The 25,944-nt window shown below is 34.4% G+C and overlaps 1 protein-coding gene across 8 annotated transcripts in view; it reads left to right on the top strand.

Annotated features, from left to right (window-relative positions):
• DMD (dystrophin) overlaps nt 1-25,944 on the top strand; it is a 2,428,671-nt gene that overhangs the window by 1,053,724 nt on the left and 1,349,003 nt on the right. For all 8 annotated transcript variants that reach the window (XM_077145121.1, XM_077145123.1, XM_077145120.1 and 5 more), the window contains 3 exons: nt 11,423-11,664; nt 16,294-16,474; nt 24,455-24,600. In XM_077145121.1, the coding sequence (XP_077001236.1) occupies nt 11,423-11,664; nt 16,294-16,474; nt 24,455-24,600 (569 nt within the window). The remainder of the gene's footprint in view (nt 1-11,422; nt 11,665-16,293; nt 16,475-24,454; nt 24,601-25,944) is intronic.

Consider the following 25,944-nt stretch of genomic DNA (forward strand, 5'->3'; position numbering starts at 1 on the left):
CATCCCTGAGATTCTAATGTGCTACTGCAAAATAGTTACCATAAGTATTGTTCATAATGGTGAGTTAGTGTTTGTACTCTTCAAATAGCTCGCAAAAAATTAGTAAAACAGATGCTCAAATGATTGAATACTTTAAAATTTCACAGATAAGTTACACTTGCAAACTGTCATAAACCTTAAAATTTTCAGTTGAGTTAGGGAGCATAATTCTATTAAGTACTTACACGTATAACAGTTATGCATAATCATAAAATTATTCAAATGTGAATATTCACTTGGGAGACATTTAGTACCCTTATTTATTCTACAAAACTTTGAGGAGACCTTCTTAAAATATCAGCAGAATGCATGGCAAATTAATCCGTGAAGTACAAAGTAATGTCATTTCTCCATTAAATACATCAATATGTAATGATACATTAAATAATGTGACAGTGCTTCCAACTGTCCCCCCACCCCACCCCATCACAATACTGCAACTATTTTAAAACAAACTTGAAGCGAGAGAGATTGCATGTATGTTTGTGTTTGGCTTTTTGCTTCTGTGAGTACTGCCCTCCCCTCTTACTATTTATATTCTCATGAAGCAAGCTGTCCATTTGGTGTTGGGTGAGTTCACAAGTATTTATTCAGTTCCTGTTCTAAGCTGAGCACTCTATCAGATCCTCTTAATGAAGACATTTTTCTTGGAGGGACTCAAAGTATAGAAGGAAATGTTAAAAGCAGGAGGTATATTTAAAAATGAATTAGTACAATATTTACATGCAAATACTTCACAATAAAACTTCTGATTCTCTGCAGTCAACTTCCTATCCTTGTCAGTGACATCTAGAAATTTTTGTTTTGAGTTTGTGGCTTCATTGTCCCCTATTACTTTGATTTACACATGATTACAGATGTGTGGCCAAATATTCCAAGATTCTCTCATAAGCTCTTAGGAATTCATCACCAAATACTGATGTATTCTTTTAAAAAAATGTATGTATACACTTTCTTTATCATACAGGTCCATTTAAGCATATTACTCTTTTATTTTTTCCTAGATAACTTCATTCAGTCATTTAAAGGACAGCATTTCAATATTTGGGAGATTTGGTCTCTTTTCTTGTTTCTTACATATTGTTTTTTAAAAATGTCCTTTGTATTAACATTTCCTAATATTTCCTGGTTGTCTGTTATGTGTCAGGCTTTGTGTAAGTCCTTCATATACATTAACTCTTAGAATCTTCATAGTAACCCTATGAGGTCAAATCTATTTTTATCCTCATTGCATTGATAAGAAAAATAAGAACCAATAAGATTATATGACTGACCCCAGTTTATTCTGAGCTCAGATGTAATGCCTGAGCTCTCATTGTTAACTTCTGTGCTTTTTTGCCCTCCTACCCTAGTTATCTTAATATGGAAGTCCTTGTTTTTTGCACTGATTTATTTTGTTTACCTTTGCTCAATTATTATTTAAAATCAATATGCCTATAAATAGAGTGTATTGTGGGTTTCATAATGTTTTAGGTTTGCACAAAGTTAACTTTTATCATTGATTTGAATTCCCTTTACAGTGATGTTTAGTATCTTGGTATTTTTGACACAAAATCTTTGTTATCTTTGGGTAATGATCCACAGTGACTCAATGAAACTTATGCTGGGATCTTTGTTGTTGTCATTCAGTTTTTTATGTTGATATATTTTCCAACATTTAGAACAATTACAAAAATAATACAGACCCCATACAGAGAGCTACAGCATATACCTATCCCCCCAGACACCCAAATCCACCGTTATTAACATTTTGCCATATCATTCTGTCCATCCATCCATCCACGTTTTATCTATCTGCCTATCTATCAGTCCATTTTTCTGAACACTTTCGAGTATAGATTAAATACCTCATGCTCCTTGAACTTAATACGGCCATGTACATTTTGTAAGAACAAGGATATTAACTTATGTAACCACCTTAAGTGCAGTTGTCAAGTTCAAGAAATTTAACATTAATCTAAAGCTTATAGACTATATTCAATTTTTTTCATATGTCCTAATAATGTCCTTTTGCGCCTTTTCTCCTTCCTTATATAGCCCATCCAAGATCATGTTCTATCCCCAGATTTTAATAGATAACTCAGAATCGATTAATACTTCATTATAGTTTGATTTATCTTTTACAAATTAAATTCATATGCATCATTTATATTGAGAAATATGATTTTATTTTCCACTGTCTTGGCCTCTTTGTATGATTATCTTCTCTCAATGGCAGAAAGAAATTTCTCTCTGTGTTCGCTTATCCTTTAGACAAATGTTACCTAAGATTGAACCCAGCATCAGTCCATCAGTAACTTTAGTTTACTTTAGTATCTCTTATTTGCCTACCTAATGTCTGGTTTATATTAATTTGTTACACACCATAGACTTCCTTCTAAGTGCATGTATAAGTTAAATTTCAGCGAAGGCTAAAAATACTTCTGTTAAACACTTGATAATTTAGACCTATGGCTAATTTTTGTGTATTACATACGTAATTTAAAACATTCTCTTGTGCATTTTTAAATTACTCCTTTTCATTTGCCAGAAAATAATGCTATCATATTATACTACTACTCTTTTTCTGAAGCTGAGTGCCCATATGACTGAATTTTAAGATTCATCTCTTGTACTTTGCAGTAAACTTGATCATTTTACAAGTACAGTCACTTAGTGGAATCCCCAAGAACTTATTTTGCTACATTCTTGATCACTCCTCAAAACCAAGTTATCATAGCACACGTCAAGATATCTCAATAAGACCAATTGCTCCCTTAAGTATTAGGAAGATATTAAAACAATATTTAGCTGCTGCAAAGCTGGGACTGCCTTTTATAGCTGGATATATGGAGACGTGTATATATTCTCTTTTTATAAGTGTTTTTTAAAAAGTGTTTTTCTTCAAAAAATATGTCAGCTACAGAAGGAGAAAAAGATTGTTGCCAATATTTGTGAAGTTTGTTTTCTCCAGTGAAATCCTGGGAGGTGTCATATTTTGAAACCAGTGAAGATAGAGTTGTGTTTCAAATGTATTGAGAGATGTGGTTTGGCAGCATAAGATGATTGCAACAAAATTCAACATAAAATCTATGCAGAAAAAAAAAGTGAAAGAGAATAAAAGAATAGAGTTGTTGAATTCTAATATATATATTCTAATATATATATATATATATTTTAGTCTTACAAAAGGATAGGATAGCGTGGGAGAAGTATACAAGTTAGCAAACCCACAGATCCTCTATTTGCTTGAACTCCTCTCCAGACTTTTCAATAACTTAATGTGCCAATTAACCACATCATATTACTGTTGAGGTGAGTGCAATGAGCATTCATAAAAGGCTGTTCTCTTAGACAACCTGGTCTTCTAAATCACCTTACCCATTGGGTATTTTAATCTTGAGAAACATCTCATATTGAACTTTTGCTCTCTTTCTACATTGCTGTGGTAGATGGAGGAATAGGAAACATTCGAATATTTAATCTTTCAAAAATATAAGAACATTATCAGTGCTAAAGTAGTTGTGCTTTAAAATGCATAATACCATATTTAACCTTTATCTTCTTTATACAATGCCTTTTATTAAGAGAATTATTGTTTACAAACTAATACATCTAAGAAAGTCTAGGTTTTATGAACTAAGTGTAAAGAATTTGAATATTTTTACCCATAGCATTGCATGATGTTGCTCTATTTCAATATTGAATGATGTATACTTGGATTGGCATTAGTCATATATCACAATATGACAAATTAAAAAAAAGATAACATATATGAAAAGGCCTAGCATATTGCTGGCACATAATATGCACTCCAGAAGGCTGATGTTGATAATGAGGTACTTGTGTTTCCATTTTGCTCTTTATATACTTTTTCCTGCTTTAGCTTTGCGTTGTAGATGATTTAAAAATTTTGGATCTACTTCCACATTTGTAAATGAAAATCTTTTTATCATATTAGAAAAACTACTTCCTAGTGCCTGTTTCATTAAAGAAAAATCATGTATAAAATACAGGCCTCCAGTATACCCTGCTGTGAACACTTTGTTACAATTAACAAAAGAGCATTTTTACAATTGGACCATAAACTATAACCCATCATTTACAATAACATTGTTGTTTACATTGTATAGTCCTGTATCTGTTTTAATTTTTATTCTAGTAGCATATATAGAACATCAATTTTCCCCTTTTACTCACATTCAAAAATATAATTCAGTGCTTTTAATTACATTCACGATGTTGTGTTACCATCACCATCATCCATTACCAAAATTTTATAGTTAGTCCAAATAGGAACTGCCCTCACCCTGGCACCTGATAATTTATATTCTAGATTCTGACACTATGAGTTGGCTTATCCTAATTATTTCATGTCAGTGAGATCATACAATATCTATCCTTTTGTGTCAGGCATATTTCATTCAACATGATGTCTTCAGGGTTCATCTACATTGTTGCATGTATCAGAACCTCATTCCTTTCTATGGCTGAATAATATTCCATTGTATGCATATACCATATTTTATTTATCCACTCATCAATTGATGGACACTTGGGTTGCTTCCGTCTTTAAGCAACTGTGAATAATGTCACTATGAACGTTGGTGTGCATTATACCTGTTTGTGTCCCTGCTTTCAGTTCTTTGGGTATATACCTAGAAATGGGGTTACTAGATCAAATGTGAGTAGCAACTGCATGATCATTCCATTTCTCCATATCTTTACCAAAACTTGTTATTTCCACTTTTTAAATACTAACTGTTCTAGTGGATGTGAAGTAGTATCTCATTGTGGCTTTGATTTACACTTCCCTCATAGTTACTGATGTTGAGCATCTTTTCACGTGTTTTTTTTTTTTGCCATTTGTTTATCTTTTTTGGAGATATGTCTGTTAAAGTCTTATGCCCATTTAAAAAAATGTTTACCTTTTTATTGTAGAATATATGGTTCACAAATATTTTCTCCCATTAAGTAGGTTGTCTTTTTACTTTGGTGAGAAAAAAGTCCTTTGATGCACAAAAGATTTTAATTTTGGTGAAGTCCCATTTGTATATTTTTTCTTTTGTTGCTTGTGCTTTGGGTGTAAAGTCTAAGAAACTGTTGTTTAACATAAGTTCCCTTCAGTTCTCTAAGTTTTCCTCTAGGAATTTTATAGTCCTGGTTCTTCTAATTAGGTCTTTGATCCACTTTGAGTTAATTTTTCTGTAAGGTGTAAGATAGGGCTCCTCGTTCATTCTTTTTCATATTATTATCCAGTTTTCCCAGCATCATTTGTTGAAGAAACTATTCTTTCTGAATTTAGTGGAATTGGAACCCTTGTCAAAAATCATTTGACCATAGATGTGATGGTCTATTTCTGAACTCTCAATTTGATTCCACCGGTCTATATGTCTGTCTTTGTGCCAATACCATATTGTTTTGAGCACTGCAAATTTGTAATAAGTTTTAAAGTCATTAAGTGTGATTCCGCCAACTTTGTTCTTTTTCAGGATGGGGCTCCTTTTCCTTCCAAGTAAATTTAATGATAGGCTTTTCCATTCCTACAAAGAAAGTTGCTGGAATTTTAATTGGGATTGCATTAAATCTTTAAATTGTTTTGGGTAGAATTAACATCTTAATGCTAGCTATTCTTCCAATCAATGATCATGGAATGACCTTCCATTATTTAGATCCTTGATTTGTTTTAGAAAAGTTTTGTAGTTTTCCATGCTCTCTAAAAAAAAATAATTCTCAACTTCATTTATTTCTGCTCTATCTTTGTTATTTCTTTCCTTCTGTTCACTTTGGGTTTAGTTTGCTGTTCTTTTTTCCAGTACGTCCAGGTGTGCTATTAGGTCTTTGATTTAACCTGTTTCTTATTTTTTAATGTAATCGTTTAGGGCTCCAAATTTTCTTTGAGCAGTGCCTTCACTGTGTCCTGTAAGTTTTTATATATTGTTATTGTTTTCATTCTTTTTAAGATATTAACTGATTTCCCTTCTGATTTCCTCTTCGACCCATTGGTTGTTTAAGAGTGCTATTTACCTTCCATATATTTGTGGGTATTCTAGTTCTTGATCTCTTAATCCTTTCTAGATTCATTCCATTGTGGCTTTATATAATTTCAGTCTTTTTCTACTTATTGAAACTTGTTTTGTGACCCCATATGTGTTCTGTCTGGGAGAACAATCCATATGCACTTAAGAAGAATGTGTGTCCTGCGGTTTTGGGGTGCAATGTTCTGCATATATCTCTTTGGTCTAGTTCTTTTATGATATTATTTGAGTTTTCTGTTTCCTTATAGATCTTCTCTCTAGATGTTCTCTCTATTGATGAAGGTGGTATATTGAATTATCCAACTATTATTGTAGAGGTGTCTGTTTCTCCCTTCAGTTTTGCCAGCATCTCTCTCATGTATTTTGTGGCAGTATGATTATGTGCACAAATATTTGTGTTGTTATTTCTTCTCAGTGAACTGACTCTGTCATTAGTATAGCGTGAACTTCTTTGTCTCTTGCATCAGAATTTTTTTAACATTGAAGACTTTCACTCATTCCTCCAAAGTTTGATCTTCTATCAGCTTTTGACATAAGATCTATTTTGACTGATATTTTTTAATTTAATTTTTAATTTTTTTAAATACCAAAAAACACCAAACACAAAGATTCTTAACTTTTGATCATTCCATTCTACATATATAATCAGTAATTCACAATATCATCACATAGTTGCATATTCATCATCATGATCATTTCTTGGAACATTTGCATCTATTCAGAAAAAGAAATAAAAAGAAAACAGAGAAAAATTCATACATACCATACCCCTTACCCTTCCCTTTCATTGATCACTAGCATTTCAATCTAAAGTTATTTTAACATTTGTTCCCCCTGTTCTTTATTTTTATTCCATATGTTTTACTCATCTGTTGGTAAGGTGGATAAAAGGAGCATCAGACACAGGTTTTCACAATCGCACAGTCACACTGTGAAAGTTATATCATTATACATTCATCTCCAAGAAACATGGCTGCTGGAACACAGCTCTACATTTTCAGGCAGTTCCCTCCAGCCTCTCCATTACATCTTGAATAACAAGGTGCTATCTATTTAATGCATAAGAATAACCTCCAGGATAACCTCTCAACTCTCTTTGGAATTTCTCAGCCATTGACACTTTATTTTGTCTCATTTCACTCTTCCCCCTTTTGGTCAAGAAGGTTTTCTCAATCCCTTGATGCTGAGTCTCAACTCATTCTAGGGGTTTTCTCAATCCCTTGATGCTGAGTCTCAGCTCATTCTAGGATTTTTGTCCTATGTTGTCAGGAAGGTCCACACCCCTGGGAGTCATGTGCCATGTAGACAGGGGGAGGGTTGTGAGTTTGCTTGTTGTGTTGGCTGGAGAGAGAGGCCACATCTGAGCAACAAAAGAGGTTCTCTTGGGGGTGACTCTTAGGCCTAATTTTAAGTAGACTTGACCTATCCTTCATGGGGTTAAGTTTCATATGAACAAACCCCAGGATTGGGGGCTGAGCCTATAGCTTTGGTTGTCCATACTGCTTGTGAGAATATCAAGAATTCAACTTGGGGAAGTTGAATTTTCCCCCTTTCTTACCATTCCCCAAAGGGGACTTGGCAAATACTTTTTTATTCACTGTTCAAATCACTCTGGAATTTAACGGGGCATCACTCTGGACAAACCAACAAAATCTCATGTCCTACTCAAGGTTCCATGTACTTATGGTTTTCAATTAAGCCGTCTACATAAGTTATATTAGGAAATGCACTAGTCAAAATGTAAATTTTGTACCAAAGAAACATTTTTTGCTTTAGTCTCAAACATAAGTTAAAATTTTAAAATATTAATTACCATCTATTTTCAGCACCCTGCAGTAATGACATTCCTTTGTTCTTCCTCATGCAAAAACATTTTTATAATTTGTATATTTAGTCACTATCATTACACATTATAGGCATTCCTAGATTATACCATCTCAGTCTTTATCACCTATCTTTCTTTCTGATTTCATTTGTGCCCCCAGCCCTCCTCCCTCTATCATTCTCACATTCAGCTTCATTCAGTGTTTTAACATAATTGCATTACAGTTAGGTAGTATTGTGCTGTCTGTTTCTGAGTTTTTACGTTCAGTCCTGTTGCACAATCTGTATCCCTTCAGCTCCAATTATCCAATATCCTACCCTATTTCTATCTCCTGATAATCTCTGTTACCAATGAACTTCTCCACGTTTATTCACTAATGTCAGTTTATATCAGTGAGACCATACAGTGTTTGTCCTTTTGTTTCTGGCTAATCTCACTCAGCATAATGTCCTTAGGGTCCGTCCATGTTGTTTCATACTTCATAACTTTATTCTGTATTTTGACTGATATTAGTATAGCTACCCCTGCTCTCTTTTGGCCATATTTGCATGGAACATTTCCCATTCTTTCACTTTCAACCTATTTGTGCCTTTAGGTCTAATGTGAGTCTCTTGTAAACAACATATAGTGGGATTGTGCTTTTTGATCCATTCTGCCAATCTGTGCCTTTTGATTGGGTAGTTTAATCCATTGACATTCAGTGTTACTACTGTAAAGGCAGTACTTACATAATCCATTTTGTCCTTCGCTTTTTATATGGTTTATTTTTGTCTCTTTTCCTTTATTGTAGCCTCCCTTTCTGTTTCATTGATCTTTTGTCATGTATCATTTTGATCCCTTTCTCATTTCCATTTCCATATATTTCATAAGTACTTTATTTGCAGTTACCCTGGGGTTTCTATTATAAAATCTAAATGTATAACCTACTAATTTGAAAAGATACACATTTAACTTCAACAGCATACATGTTCTCTGCTCCCTTATTTCTCCATTTCCCCTCTTTAGGTTGCTTTTGTCCCACATTACCTCTTTATTTTTTGTGTGTCCATTATCGGAATATATGTCTACTTCCTGTTCAGTTGTATTCTAATTTTTATTGGAATTAAATAGCATAGTTATATATCAAGCATAAAGTACCATTGGGTTTTGCATTTACCTGATTGATTACCTCTCCTGAAGTTCTCCACTTCACACTGCTCCAAGCCACTCTCTCCTGTCTTTTCTTTTCAACCTGAAGAAACTCCCTTTAGCGATTCTTGTAGGACTGGCCCTTTGGTTGTAAACTCAGTTTCCGTTTATTTGTGAATGTTTTAAAGTCTCTCTGATTTTTTGAAGGATAGTTTTTCTGGATAAAGAATTTGGGACTTGCAGTTTTTCTTTTTCAGTATGTTAAATATATCATATAACTGCCTTCTCACCTCCATGGCATCTGAAGAGAAATTGGTGCTCAATTTTATTCAGAATCCCTTATATGTGACATACTTGAGAATTTTCTCTTCATCTTTGTTATTTAGCTTATCCTCAGTACGTTGTGTTTTTTGGACATGTATATTTGTGCCTTTCATGAAATTTGGGAAATTTTCACCCACTAGTTTCTCAAATATTCTTTCTGCCCCTTTTCCCTTTTTTTCTCCTTCTGTGACTCCCATAATGTCTGCTTCATGAGGTCACTCAGATCCCTCAGACCCTGATCAGTTTTTCTTATTCTTTTCTCTATCTGTTCCTCTGACTGTATAATTTCAGTTGTCCTGTCTGTTAGTTCATTGACTCTTTCTTCTGCTTGTTAAAACCTGCTGTTGTGTGCCTCTAGTGTATTTTTAATCCATTATTGAGATTTTCATCCCCATAATTTTTGTTCTGTTTCTTTTAAAACTTACCATTTTTTTCTTTTTGCTCATTAATTTTCATCTTAATATCCTTTAACTCTATATCCATATTTAGTTTATTTCTATCCATGTTTTCCTTTATCTCCCTGAATTTATTTAGGAGATTTGTTTGAATTTCTTTGGCCAATTGATGTAACATCTGTGTCTTCTCTGAAGTTTTATTTTGTTCCCTTTACAGAGCCGTATCTTCCTGTTTCCTTGTATTGCTTGTAAATTTTTTTGCAGGTGTCTGGACATCTGATTATATTGATATGCTACATCTGAAGGTTAGGTTCTTCCTCTTGCCTGTGGTTCTGTTGTACATTGTGTTAAGACTCTTTGATGCTTGGTCCAGTTTATGCTGAAACTTAAGAATAGCCCATGTTTAACTGTTCAGATTTTTTCAGGTCTTCTGTGCCCATTTTTTGCACTTGACATGAGGTGTAATTTTCAAGGTGCTCTTTTATGTACAATTGTTTCAGCTCTCTTCCTTCTCCAGGAATCCTGATCTGTTCTGTTTGGTTTTGTGCAGCGTGTTCTCTCCACATGCTATGATTTGTTTAACTGTTCTCCTTCAATCACTGCCTCTTTTTCATTACACTGTTCAGTTCTGGTATCCATCCTGCCTCACAGCAGTCCAGTTTTCTTTTTTTTTTTTTTCTATCTCTCTGTCTCAGTGTGGCTTTTCTGCCTCTGTTAACTTCCCTGCAAGAGTATCCCATCCCAGGGACCATATGCAGTCAGTATTCAAAAAGGCCATTTTTTTGTTTGCTTGTTTAACTACCCCAGCAATCAGAGACCAGTTTGGGCTTGTGCGCCTCTTGCCAACCACTCTGCTGAGTTCCCTCATGTTTCCTAGAAGACCTTTTGCATGCACACACTCACCAGTAGCTTGCCTTCTGCCCTGGGTCTCCGCAGACTTTGGTCCTTATGATTGAGTATGTGCAGGCTCCTAACTTGCTTCTAGGTGACTCTTAAGCTCTTTGGGACTGAGTGGAAGGCGAGGGGGTCTGGACAGGTGTGTCTAAGATGCAAATTTTCTACCTTTTTTTTTTTTTGGTGTTTTTTCCTTTTCCTCGATTCAGGGTTTGTGAGGTCCTTCTCTGGTCTCTATCATCCTCCACATTTCCAAGCACGTGGGATTTGTCCCTTTATTAGTTGTTTTGGAGGGGCAACTTTTCCAGGAAATGTCTTACATCACCATGTTAACGATGTACCCTAGATTTTTAAAAAGCATCCCAAATAACACTTTAACTAATTTCCAAACCAATTTTTTTTTAAAAAGTAAGTTAATATTTGAAAATAATTTTAATACTCCAGATACTCTTTACCATTTATTTTGAAACATCGAAAAATATCATTTCTGCGTGACCAATTTTTCACCCCGGGTCAGAGCTTTTTCCACTTTACTTATATTTAAACCTATTCTACTCTTCCACACATTGTGCCTCTTTATTTATTACTTTACTTCCTTCATATTCTTTAATAAGTACAACTAATGCTTTGCAACTGCTAATCAGAACTCATCTAGGTTCATTTACTTGTTTATCGATAAATAATTGATGTGTTTGAAATCCTCCGTATGAATACTTTTACTGTTTGGATGGGTTTGTTTTCAGATAGTTTCTTTCTGTGTGTGACTGCAGGGGATATATTTTTAAAATCTTTCTTTCTAGAGGGTGTTAACGCCGACAGCATCAAACAAGCCTCAGAACAACTGAACAGCCGGTGGATTGAGTTCTGCCAGTTGCTAAGTGAGAGACTTAACTGGCTGGAGTATCAGAACAGCATCATCACTTTCTATAATCAGCTGCAGCAATTGGAGCAGATGACAACCACGACTGAAAACTGGTTGAAAACCCAACTCACCACCATATCAGAGCCAACAGCAGTTAAAAGCCAGTTAAAAATTTGTAAGGTAAGAATCTGGAACATATCCAATAGGAATTCAACTTGGAGTATGAGCTTTAGGAACTTGGTCATTTCCAAAAGAATAATAGCAGATTGTTTAATGTAAGATTTTTACCTTCTAAGGATTTATCCAAATACAGCAAAGATTGGAATATGAGCAATTGAAATCAGTTTAACCAGGTAATATATGGGTGCCCAAATCTTAGACTATGTATTTAGAGTTGTAGCACATGGCAATTGATTTTTGTCAGTTTGCAAAAGAAAGAGGCAGTTTGAGGAGGGTGAAAACTGTATCTATCCTGTGATGAATGGCCTGTAATTTGAATCTTGTTCTCACAGCATCTCATGTTCTAAAAGCAAAATTCATACATATGTAGAAAAATTTAGAATCCACGCAAATAGAGAGAAATACATGTCAGCAATAAGGCAGCGTACTAAACCATCAGACACATGGAAGGTCTTGGCATGCTCAAATTAGGATAATTTGGGGAAGGTTTCTTTACAAAGATAGATTTTATAAAGGTATGGTTGGACTAGGGAAGAGCCATAAAGGATAGTGCAGTAAACCATGGTTAGTAGTAGCAGAGTTGTTACCACACTAAGGCCAAAAATGATGAGGGGAAAGAGAAGTTAGAGTAACCTGGAAGGACTGAATCAAATCCCCATTTGCAGACAGCCTTAAGAGCCTGCCCAGGATGATATGGTAGCCCATTACAAACTCTGGGATCTGTCCTGTTACTACGTGTTGAAGAGTGTTTTGAAACTATTGCTTTTTTCTTTCTTTGCTTTGTATATATGTTATATTATACAGTAAAAAAAAGTTAAAAAACAAAAAAAGAGCCAGTCCAAGGCAACCTCACAGAAATGGCACCAGGAAAATAAACCCCCCATTTCACTCTACCTCCTGATCTAGAATCTGGGCAGGGCTAACCATTGACTAAACCTCACCCAAAGGCAGAGGACAAGGAACTGTTGTCTGTAAGGGTCAGTCCCCTGGGTCACAGGAGAAGAAAGGAGAATGAATTCAGAAATAACTGGCATCAAAGGGGCCAACAAAGTGATTGAAAAAGCATGCTTGCAAGTGTAGAAAATAAGAGATATACGATAATGAAAATAACTTTTTGCATTATTATTAGCTATTCACTTTTCTGGGGAAATGGGAAATTGGTTAGAGGTTGGAGGATCAATGTAAAGGTTTTCAGGTTAAACCTTTAATGATAGGTTGAGATATTTCAGTTTAATAGAGCAAGTGATGATTGGATCTGTCTTTGAAAAGAATTATCTGAATAAAGGGAGGCTTGAAATGGAGAATTAACTTGTCCAAATAATCCACAGAAGAGGTAACAGAGTCCGGTTGGAGTTGGTATTGAATCAAAAAGGGGGTGGAAAATTAAAAACTATTTTAAAGGGCAAAACAATTGAAGAATTGATGGTTCTTCTTCAAATATTGGACCTACCGCCTTACTAGAAAATAAAGTCAGAAAGTATATATTTTGGATAAAGAATATAGTACAGAAAGCCATTTAGATTTTAGGGTAATATGTTATGTAAATCTATAGATCATAATTTTTTTCCCTGTGGATTAGTAGAATACTTCATCTACATTATCTTGCCACACGTAATTTCATTGAATTTACATAGAGTAGGACAGAGAAACATTAAGCAAATGATTAAATAAATATGTGTGCTGTTACCCCTGGGATATGTGCTTTAAGCAAAGGTACACAGTGGTGAGAAAGTATCTCGTAGGGAGCCCCTGACCTAGAAAGAGCTGCCAAGAGCAGTTTCCTTGAGGAAGAACATTTGAGTTAAGGATTTTAGGATGAATGGGAATTAAGTAAGAGAACAGAACTGGCTTGAGGCTTCAGACAGAGGAAGATGGTAGGAGGGAACAATAGTGACAAAGGAACTGAAAGAAGGTAGCGTGAATGCTGAGCACAGAGGAGTGGGTGAATACAATGAGGTGTCATGGTGAAAGGAAAGAAATTTGAGTTGGCCAGGCAAGGACTCTCTGGACGTGCTAAGGATTTTTTTTTTCTTTATTTGAGTAGCAAATGGAGATCCCTGGAGGTTGTATATATGTGAGGTTCCATTCATAATATTTTCTAGAGGTTGGGGACGTTATCCTAAGTGAAAACACTTCTTTGATCGCATCTGTCCACAAAATTCCAAATTCTGATCAGCCGCAAGCCATCACAGCTCATTGTCCCTTATGCTTTCTATCTGCCGTGCCAGTTCCTATTACTTGAAGGATCACCAGAAATAAAATATTTAGTAGGCTAAGCTTGATGCCATTAACACAGAATCTAAAAATGTTAGGATTTCACTGTTATATGTGATAGGTAACTACATCATTCCATTCTGTTTGTCAATGCATTCTGCATTTTGGAGGTATTTTATAAGAGAGTGCAGATTTTGAACAAAATTCAACGCTCGACAAAACTGCTTCTTTCTATGTTGGGGGTTAGAGAGTCCTTTGAGATTTGGAAGAAATCTATAGACCCTTTCCTAAGAAATATATAAAAGCTTCCATCAGATAAACGTACAACTTCAAACAATAACAGAGGTAATGTGCCTTTCTCTGAAGGAACAACCACACTGAGATACTTTCATTGAAATAATAGTTAATTTTTAACATCTCAACTGATATTAAGAATGGGCTCAACTAAACATTTCCCCAAATGCCTCACTAGCATCTGTGTCCGTGTTTTTTTCTTTTCTTTTCTATTTTTTACAGAGCACACTCAGCTGTATTGTAGGCTCCCTCTATAGTCTCCTAAACAGGAAGGAGAGCCTTCCATCTGGCCAAGTGTGAATCAGTTTCTTAAATGTTGACAACAGATGCCAGGGCTGCCATTCACAAGTCTTGTACATAAACATAGATATGTATTTCTGCAATCAAAAACAAAGAATATTGCCCTTTGAAATCTTGTCTTAGTCCTCAGCCATGAATATGCATCAACTTTTTAGCCTTTGGTTGAGACAATTAATATTTGAATGAAGGTGATAGATCCCCTCGTCATTTTGCTTAATCTCTTTCATCTTCACCCTCCAACGGAATTTGATCAGAGGTTATCTACATAAATCAACTCGTACTGTTATAACCACATTCCTCTGAAAGTTGTCTCTTTGTCTTCTAAATACAGAAGATGTGGCATTGCCAATTAGGTAATCTTGCCACAATGAAATTATTTATGTGATAAACTTATCTCAGTCAATCCTAAAGCAAAGTTATTCTCTCCAGAAATCATGATGCATACATGATTTCCAGGAGGTTCAGATTTAAATTTTAGTTCATAACTGCTACAACTCTTTCACATTTCCCTTCTTTCTAATTGGCTTTTGACCCAAATTTTAAATTTTAATTAACCTGTTTTTCACATTTTAAATGGTACACAATTTTCAAGGACTTTTTTTTCCATAAAGGTAGCATAACGGTATGAATTGCAAGTATTCGGCCAGGATAATATTTAAAAGTAGAGCATTTCAAAATTTCTGTATGAGTTCAAATTATATATGTCACAAATACATACTAATTATAATGTCACTGAATAAAAGAATATGAAAACATGTATATGGAGAACAGCACTGTCCAGATGAAATATAATACAAGCCACAGATGTGAGCCACATATGTAATTTTAAATGTTCTAAAAGCTGCATTAAAAAAAGAAAAAAGAAACTGGTAAAATAATTATAATGCCTTTTATTTAATTTATGATGCATTTTATTTTCTTAATACAGTATCAGAAATACTGTCATTTCAAGAGGGAATCAATGTGAAAAAACTGTCAATAAGATAAATTGCATTCTTTATTTTTTGTTCTAAGTTTTAGAAATCCAATATATATTTTATAATTACAGTGTTTGGATTAGCAATGTCCAAGTACTGAATAGCAGTCTGTAACTAGTGGCTACCATATTGGGTAGCACATGGGTGATGTATAATGTTGTCAATCCAATCCAGGGTACTGTTAAAAGTAAAACAGGGTATTATTAATGTAATTGTGCCAGGATAACCAGATCAAATCAGGGCATAAAGACAGCATACATAGGTTAGAGATTTTGATACAAATATGTGTAATATGATACATACTTATATGCTATATATTTAATATAAAATGTTTGTGATATATATATTGTATAATTTATAATACTATATATAGTGTATAGATATGTAGATATATATATAATATTTTACACAATGAGTTGAAATAAAAAAATAGACCTAGCACATTGAATGGGCTTAGAATTTGAAGCAAAGGCACACGATTTTGAAATGAGAGAGGTTCAATGGAGCATCTATTTTTGCTTTATGGAAACAATTTAAGGCCATTCATAGTGATTTTTCAACTGCATGCATTCATGTCTTTGAATACCCTAATTGATGTTATTTTTGGACTCTAAAGAATGTTGTATACGATGGTGCATATTGAATGCACCAAGCCAAGGTATTCTTAAATTGATGACCTGTGGCAGAGGCTTCCATAGACCTTTATGGACGTCTTTTACCAAATTTTCGATAAGGGTATTAAGCTAAGCTTGAATCACTGCCTTTGAACAACTTCCTTTGCAAAAGTTTAATGCATGCAAAGTAAAAATGCTATTTTATTTTAATACTCTAAATTATGGTACAGGATGAAGTCAACCGGCTGTCAGCTCTTCAGCCTCAAATCGAGCGATTAAAAATTCAAAGCACAGCCCTGAAAATGAAAGGACAAGGGCCAATGTTCCTTGATGCAGACTTTGTGGCCTTTACAAATCATTTTAACCAAGTCTTTGCTGATATACAGGCCAGAGAAAAAGAACTGCAGACAAGTAAGTAAAAGTACTGAAACTGACCATCTTGAACATTTTCCGATTTGGTTATTTATTGAGAGAAAAGAAAGTACTAACATGAAAGAACAACTTCTATCAGTGGAAGCATTCTCTCTACAAATTTTACTAGTCAGTCAAAATTACTGATAATAGAAAAAAGATGTTTTATTTACATGTCTTCCCCCACCCCCACTTAATAATTTCATGACTTTAAAGAACCAGTAAAAGATACATTTTATATAGCGTACTTCTCTTAGGCTGCTTGCAATTTTAGGATCAGTCGTTTAGAATCTTGGAGGACATAAAAGGGCAGTTGAAGAGTTGTGAGTGGGCGTTCATTAAATCCAGTTTGCTCTATGTGCAAGCATATTTAGCCACAGACGGTTTAAGACTTTCTTAAAAGTTTATCTGTGAGGAATTTAGTTACATCTTGCATGTGACTTCTGAAACTAAACAAAGACAGATTATTTACTGGGCTGCATTTTACTATTTACTAAATATTTTCCTCTTTTCATGGTGCAATATAGGATTAAAGTGGAGCAATTATGCTAATGCATACTATCCAGCTAGCAAAATTTTTAAGATGTCCCTTTTGTCTCTTACCTGTTTACTCTTGTAAAATGATATTGATTCATAGTATCTGGCCCAGAATATCCCTGTTCATGAGCATAATTTTGAAGATGGAAATTCCTTTAAGAAACAAGCTTATGGGTGGGCCATGGTGGCTCAGCAGGCAAGAATGCTTGCCTGCCATACCAGAGGACCCAGGTTCGATTCCCGGTGCCTACCCATGTAAAAAAAAAAAACAAAACAAAAAAAGAAACAAGTTTATGAACACTTCTATGCAATAGTAAAGAAGTTTTTTAATCACATACATGAGTATGTATATATATCACACATAGGAACACAGAGTATAATTGGATGTTAAGGTATTACAATCAAAATATGTATTTTAAAATCTTCCCCAAAATTTATTATGAGAAGCACAAAAACATGTACTTGTTTTCTGCTGAAACTGTAATTCGTTGGGAGAAAAAGATAAAACATTTTTTTGTTGGTTCACTTTGTAACTATTCTAAGAATTCAGCATATAATAACATTTCTAGACTTAATATAGTAATAACCATGAAGCTTTCCTCATTTTCCCAAGTTTTAACTTTTTGGGGTGAGTTCATGAAATGAAATGAATAAAGAAAAAGATAAAAGCTTATTTTTTCTTATACTTAAATTTCACTTTTCCTAAGGAGTTCAATTTACTGATAATCAGGTAATGCAAGTTGACAATAATGCCAGCTCCCTCTAGTGGACTTCAGTGTATTTGTTCAATGAAAGAAATCATTCTGAATGTCCTCAATTTTCAAATATTGACCTACTTAACAATACGGCATTTTTTCTTGTCACAAAAAAAATCCATAAAGACCTTTAAAAATCAAGGATATGAATGGATAAATTGTATCTGGTGGGCAAAAGAAGTTCTTCACTGGAAAAATATTTTAATATACATGCACTGATTAATTATTTTATGGGTCAAATTTTTGTTTACTTTAAAGATGTTCAGCATACTGATGTTTGATAATAACTGAGCTTTTTCTATGACGTTACAAATATAAATATAATAGTAATATATGCCATCCATTTATCCATCCATCCTTCTATTCCTTCATCCATATCATCTTATTTCTTTATCATTCATTCGTAGATTGTTTGTAAAGCTGCCAAAATTCTTTTTTGTTCTTTTTATCACTAAATAAAATGTCATCCCTTCTACTTTATTTACCAAAAGATGTCTGGACATTTTTACCTTTTGGAAACCAGTTAAAGTCCTTTTAATAGTATATTTTATTTAAATAAATATATCCTAAGTGTTATCATTTCCATATAGAATCAAAATTGAAAACAGATATTTTTATATTCCTTTTTAAGTCCTTAAAACATGTTATGTATTTTACACTTATAGCCCATCTCAATTTGGGTTAACCACATTTCACGGACTCAGTGGCCACATGTATCTAGTGGCTACCATATTGGGCAGTATGGGTCCATCTTTTCTCTCTCTACTCCATCCTTTCTCTGACCCTTAGTTACCTTTCTATGCTCTGAGCAGTTTAAATTTGGGGGGAAGAAGTAGTTGTGATTGATTTTATCTATGGGTCACATATAACCTACTTATGAGTGCTTTGCTTTATTGTGACGGCGCTGTCATACAATGGGGGAAAACCTGCATTTTCAAGATGGATCACTGTTTACCTTGCTTTTCAGTTAAATCTCCCCCTTGAGTACATCCGAAAACACAGTGCTTAATTTCACACATGCATCTCTTTTTAATCATGAAATGTTCTTGCCTTTCCTCTCCTGCTCTCTTTTGGTCTCCTCCCTTTTCTTCTCTCTACAGCCCCTCCCTCTTTTAAGGCAATTGGACAAAGCCCAAGGGGTTTTTAAATAAAAAGTGAAGAAACCGTTTTTTACATTCCTCCGCTGCAATTTTAGATATCAGTTTGGCCATAGTTTATCATTGCCATGCTCCACATGGCCATACTAACGATTCGAGATTAATGGGATAATTTTTTGTTCCTTTTAAGATAAACAATAGTGCAGTATGGTGGCCTGCATCATTAATTTTCCCAATAAGTTACAGCACAGGCTGCCAAACCTGCATTTACTTATATTAATTTTAATTTTGTAGAATATATTTCTCTAATCATAAAGCACCAAGAAGGCAGCTTTATTTTTAAGAGGGTGCTTTAGAAAGAGAAGAGCAGCAACTGCTGTAAGAATGCTTTATTTGAGGACAAATGATATATATTTATAAGCAATAAATGACCAAATGTTAAATCCTCAGGCTATTTTTTTTTTTTTCATATACCAGGCTTGGCCAAATGATGTCAGTGGAACACTTGCTGTCTTTTAGGAGGGCAGGCCATTAATCGGACATATTTATTTTCTTTCTGCTCTCAGAATAGAAACAATTATCATTTGGATTATTAATCTATATGTCTACACAAAAGAAAGAAAGTGAATTTCCCTACATGGAGCAAGACTATGTCTGCTTCCACCTTGAGATCCCAAGGGCCACATTTGCAAGCATCTCACTGGTTCATACTGAGTGCTACATACCAAGGTTGCCCTCGGGTGCATTGGTTTATGCAACAGGCTTTTTAAAAATATATATTTTAATCTGCAAGACATTTAGAAATATCCTAGTGGTATTCTTAAGCATGCCTACTTTAAAGGAGGTAATCCACACAGTTGCAAAATTGTCAAAACAGTCTTTACGTAGTGGTAATAATCCTTGCTGGCATTTCAGTGTGTTATTACATTCCACCTAAGGAAAACAGGAAAAAGAAATTATGGTAATTACATTTCCATGTGTGCATGTTTTTGTTCTACACCTTGCTCCTTAAAATGTAAATGAGATGGAGTCCAATCTTTTCATAGTTATTTATTAAAACAAAGCCACAAACGGATTCCCAGCCTGTTCACTTTTTGTATATGATTGTTCCAAGGAAATGTAGCATCAGATTTGGGTGAGGATAGGAAAGGAAGAAGGAACTGATAAGAAAGTACTTTGAGCATAGTTTAACTGTTTGAAGTGATTCATTGACAGTGAATTGTCAGGCCGTTTGGCACAGATGCATGTAATGAAAATCAGACATGTAGTAACTGGAAAGAGACCAGTAGCAAATCAGAGGATCCCATTCCATGTATGCTGGACACCTTCAGCACTGAGAATGAATTGACAAATAATCACCATCTCTCAGTATTAGCAGAAGCAGGAGAATGGATTGAATGAAAACTCTGAACTTCAAAGCATGACTATAAGAATATTGTAACTATATTAAAACCGATGCATATAATTCAGAGGAAAATAGTGATTTCTCAACAGACGATTTAGTTGAGAGTAGTTAATTGTACTACTTTGAACTTGATGGAAAGTTGATGCTTCCTATTTAAACAGCATTTTTGCATTGTTTGAACTAATGTAGTCAATGGATTAGTTATAAAGTCTGTCAAAACGTAAATAATAGCCACATCATTAGCATATCGCAAGAGAAAGGCAAATAATAATCACATTTATGATGCAGGTAAACAACCTACCCTTTTTGTTTTCTTTTTATTGCTGATTAACATTCCATTGTGTGTATACCCCACACTTTGTTTACCCATTCATCTGTTGGTAGATCCTTGGGCTTCTCTGAGCAAGCCTGATCTCCACTCTTTTTATGTTGGGTTCTCACCATTTCTGCTTAGTCCTGAGTGTGTCTCCTTCTCTCCTTCACTTTCCTATTTTCTAGTGTTTCCCTTCATACCCAATAATAATAATGAAAAATGTAGTATGTACCTAGCAACACATCAATTAATAAGAAAATATACAGTAGTTTAAAGAAAATAGAATAACTTATCCCGGCCTACGTGCTGTCCATAGGCCCCATCCACCTTCCTGCCCTCATGCCTGACCCCTCTCCACTTGCTTTGTTCTCACTGCACTTGCCTGCTTGCTGTGCTTCTATATCAGTAGGGATGCTTGTACCTTATTCTCCACCTGAAAAATGTTTCTTTTCAGTATTCACGTGGCTTCCTTCTCCACTTCCTTTAAGTCCTCTGGTCAAATGACACTGCCACAGAGAGGCCTTTTGGTTCACTATCTGGTTCCTCATTATCCATCTCATTATACTTGCATATTATGTGCAGTCTTTTTTTTTTTTTTTGTATGCCGTATGGTAGGGTCACATTTCATTATTTTTCCATGTGAGTATCCTGTTATTGCAGCACCATTTTGTTGAATTTGTGTTTGTTTTGCTTGCGTGTTTGTTTTTTGGGAAGAAGTACATGGACTGGGAATTGAACCCAGGTCTCCTGCATGGCAGACGATAATTCTACCACTAAACTAATCTTGTAACCCATTATGTGCATTTTTATATTGAAAGAATTTCTGTAAAATATATGTACGAGTTTTAAAATAATGAAAAAAATCTGTGAATGAACCCTCTAAGCTTAAGAAAGAGAATATTATGAAATCTATTGCTATCCCCTGTGGCACCCCTCAGTCAAATTCCTTTCCTTCCTCCATTCCGGTACCCATCCCCACCATCCTTCCCTCACAGATCTTTTTCCTGACTGTTCTCAGTTCCCTTCCTGGTCCTTCCCAGGAAAACTACATTTCCCAGGCTATCTTTTGAAACTGGCTTCCAGATGGATTCAGTCAATGGGAAGTGCTTGGAGGATATTGATGCAAAAAGGAGAGAAAGACTCTTTTACCCCCTCTCTCCTTGCAGGGGGCATTTCCAGCAGTGAGTAAGAATAAATCTAGGTCCTGCTGGAAACAGCATTCTTCTAGATTCCTACCTCCCAACAAGGGACCTGCCAGTAAATGCAGCTTCTGCTATGTGATCCCAGTTCTTGGGTTCTGATAGCACAATCTCCCACCTCTTCCCTTTGTCCCTCTAACCTTCCGGGTGGTAGTAGTTTCCTGCTTTTGCTAATCTACGGGTTGTTTGCCCTCCCTTATTTGGATAATCATTTATTGCAACATTTTTATGTCTAATTCTCTATCTCTCCCTCTCTCTTTTTCTCTCTCCCTCTCTTTCTCATATTCTCTTTTATTGGAACCTTACCTCATACCCCCCTTAATTTTTCTTCAGAGCAATTACAATTATTTATTTGTTCACTTCCTAACTCACCAACTGTATTTCAGGCATCATGAGAACCAGGCCTCTTTTTAGTGGTATTGTTTTCTTAATATATTTTTTTATTTTTACTTTCTGAATATCCCTGGTGCTCAGAGTACTGAATAAATATTTGTTGCATGGGGTAATAATAAGTGTATGATTGCATTCAATTCTCCCTAAAGTATCTTAACCCCATTTTAATAAATGAGGTCTGATAGTCTAAAGTTTAAGTAATTTGCCAAAGCTAGTGAATGCAGCACCAATTCCTAAGCCAGGTTTACTGAACTGCGAAAGCAGACTCCCTAGTTATCATGCTGCAGAATCTTTTTTGTAAAAACAGAAAGAAGGGATCTTGTTAGATGTTCATAAAATCCCAATGACTTTTTTCTCTAACAAAAGATAATTCTACGTCTTCCCCAGATCATCTCCATAAAATTGGACTGATTAATATCAGCTCTGGCAAGCTTTGGTTTTGCCTTTGCCACAACAGGAAACAGGCACTGTTTTCCAGAATGTACATTTTCAAATTCAATTAAACCAAACTTTATGCAACTTATAATCCATCGACCATAGTCCATGGTCTCTGTCTATGGACTCCGGTCCTTCCACATCTCTTGCTCAGAAACCTTCTCAGAAACAACCATTTGCTTCATCATAACCACCAATGTCTTGAATACTCCTTACTTCACTGATATTCATGAGATCCCTCTTCATTTTTTTATTAATAATTATCTAGAATTCAAATACATGCATCTGGTAAAAAAAAAAGAGTGAGGAACACTATATGAAAGGAAAGATTGAGGTTTAAAATACCATAGAGATACTTCAATAAAAATTCAGAAGGGCTCAGATTAAATAGTCACTTAAAATAAATTTAGGCTTGAGTTCCCAAATGAATATGGGCACATGGAATAAATCCTCATTATCCAGTTCTAAAATGCTCTCTAAAATTCTCTTGATAATTGGAAAATCCCATTAAATAGCATATAAAATAATTTCTTATATTCTTCTACTTCAGTGTTGATGAAAATGTTACATAGAAGTGGCATGCATATCTTTACTTTTAAAAATGATGTTTTAAATAATGCCATTTGGTATGGTGATTTAAAATAAAACTGCACTGCGATCTCATCTATTTAGGAAAATGCTCAGCCATTATCTGTTTAAATATGGCTTCTGTGACATTCTCTCTCTCTGACTTTCTGGGATACATTAATGATAGCCCATTTTACTATATTTTCTGTCTCCTATCCTCTCTTCAGTATTTTCTGTTCTTTTTTCTCTCCAGGCTTCATTCTAAAATTTTTCTTCTAGCCTGTCTTCAGGTTTACTAATTCCCTGTTCAGCTATGTCTAATTGGCTCTTAGATCTATTCACTGAGTTCTTACTTCCACTTATTGCATCTTTCAGTTCTAGAATGTCTTTTTGATTCCCCCTAAAATATGTTAATGTCATTTATTGGTTTCCAGTTTTCTGCCAACATTTTCATTCTTGTCTTAATTTCCTTAATAATGAGAAGTATAGCCACTTAAACTTTATAAATATTAAATCATATGTATGCATGTATTAGTAATACATGCAGATACATGTACACACACACACACACACACACACATATATAAGGGAAAGTGGAAACACGTATTCTTTGATAGTAGTTTTGGGCCTGATTTAAAATTCTGGCTTTGACACTTAGTAGCTGCTTGACGATAAGTACATTTGTTCAACATTTTTTATAGCCTCAGTTTCCTAATTGTAGATGGGGATAACAATGCATAGCTCAGAGTTAATTTAAGAGTTACAAGAATAAAAAGTTTCTGACCCATACTAAGCATGCAGAAATTGGTTTTGTTTTAGTTAAATTAGAGATAACACAATGAGTTGAAAAATATGAAGGGCTTTAGATAATGATATTGCTTTCCCCCCAAACAAATGATAATATAGAGCCTTGCCTTCAAAATCAGATATATTTGGACTCCATTTGTTTTCTCCTCTACCATCTCTGTGACCTTGAGCAAATTACTCAGCCTCTCTGTTCCTCCCTTTCCTGATCTGAAGAAACTGAGTTTAACAACACAAACCTTGAAGGGGTGCTATGAGAATCAAATCTATTACATATAAAGTTTTGGGCATAAAACCATGCATGTAGTAGGAATTTATCTTGATCATCATAATCAGCTATTAATAATAATAGTCGATATTTTCAGGTTTCGTACTTTGTTACTATTTGAAATCTTACTCTGTGTTTGCTGACAATTTAGAACATTATCAAGTTTCAAATGGTTAAATTCATCTCTCCTTTTGCCTTTTAATGAAGTTGTCGACAGCTTGCCACCCCTCCGCTATCAGGAGACAATGAGTACAATCCTGACATGGATCCAGCAGTCTGAAATCAAACTCTCTATACCTCAAGTTGCTGTCACTGAATATGAAATCATGGAGCAGAGACTTGGGGAGTTGCAGGTCTGTGCATATTTGAATCTTCTAAAAATTACAGTATGAATCTCATTTATAAAGCAGTCACATCAGTGTAGCTAAACTACTCCTAGCATGTATATAACCATGGCAAAGTAAGCATGATATTTTGCCAGTTTAACAGATGATTTTAAAATGCAGTAACTTATGCATTTTGCTTTCTTTCTATGAGATACATCTGCCATCTTTGAAGACAATGTATTGACTATTGTGAAGTATTTTCTCTCCGCTTAATGTGCCTTTTCAGACACGTTGCTTTTGATTATTATAAAAGCCAAGGCATTGTTTTCTCTCTTTGCTTCCAGATTTATAACACCACTCACTTTTCCAGACAGACAGGAGTAAAATCAGTGTATTTATAAAATTATTTTGAATGTAAAGACCAGTCATGTGGAATAGCATAATTAGTAATTTCATGAGTTCTAATCACTACATTGCGAGCAGCCTTTAATCAGGAAAGATAAAATATTGGTAAGGAAAATGAAAGAAAAACTTCTTAACAGATTTTAGAATGCTTTTCCTACTTAGTTCTAAAATATTTATGTCTCATATCCAATCACATTTTATATTTTATGGCATATTCATTAATTCTACTTAGATGCTGAGAAAACAGGTCAACATTTTGAGAATTAAATTAAGAAAAAAGTTAAAATCTTAACTTTCTCATTTCAGTCATTCTTTTGAGAATTAAGTATTTTTCTCAATCTAAGGTAATTTTAGAAATGTCTCTTCAAAGAAATCTTTACTTGAATAATTTCCAGTGTAAAGGGTCTACTATAATACTAAACAAAATATAGCTCTTGCTCTTTCCTGCTAACTTTTTTTTGTTATTTTTATTACTTTGCATAATGACTTCAAAATTTACCAAGAAGGACAACTTTTTTGAAAAATAAAAGTAGGGAAAGAGGACTTGCTTTATCAGATGTTAAAACTTTTACATAAGTACAGTTATTAGCAGATGGAGTAAGTATACAAGAAATGAGGAGTATATGCCCCACTCAAAAATACAGTGAGAAAGGCTAAAATTATTTAATAAATACTGATGGTAAAATGTATTAACTAACTGAAAAAAAATTCAGAGTCCCACCTCAAAATTGATACAGAAATAAAATGCCACTAGATAAAAAAGTATAAATTTTAATAAAGCATACATTTTGTAGAAATTGTTAGTGAGAAATTCTCAAACCGTAGGATGGAGAAGCATGTAAATAAATGGAAGCAATGAATAAGAGTATAAAAATGCCAGAAACAAAATTGAAAGAAAAATGAGACCAAAGTAAAAAGTAATTTCTATGATTAAGAGAGAAAGCCATTAATGAGGAATTCACCCAC

The sequence above is a fragment of the Tamandua tetradactyla genome, chromosome X (assembly GCF_023851605.1).
Source record: "Tamandua tetradactyla isolate mTamTet1 chromosome X, mTamTet1.pri, whole genome shotgun sequence".
NCBI lineage: Eukaryota > Metazoa > Chordata > Mammalia > Pilosa > Myrmecophagidae > Tamandua > Tamandua tetradactyla.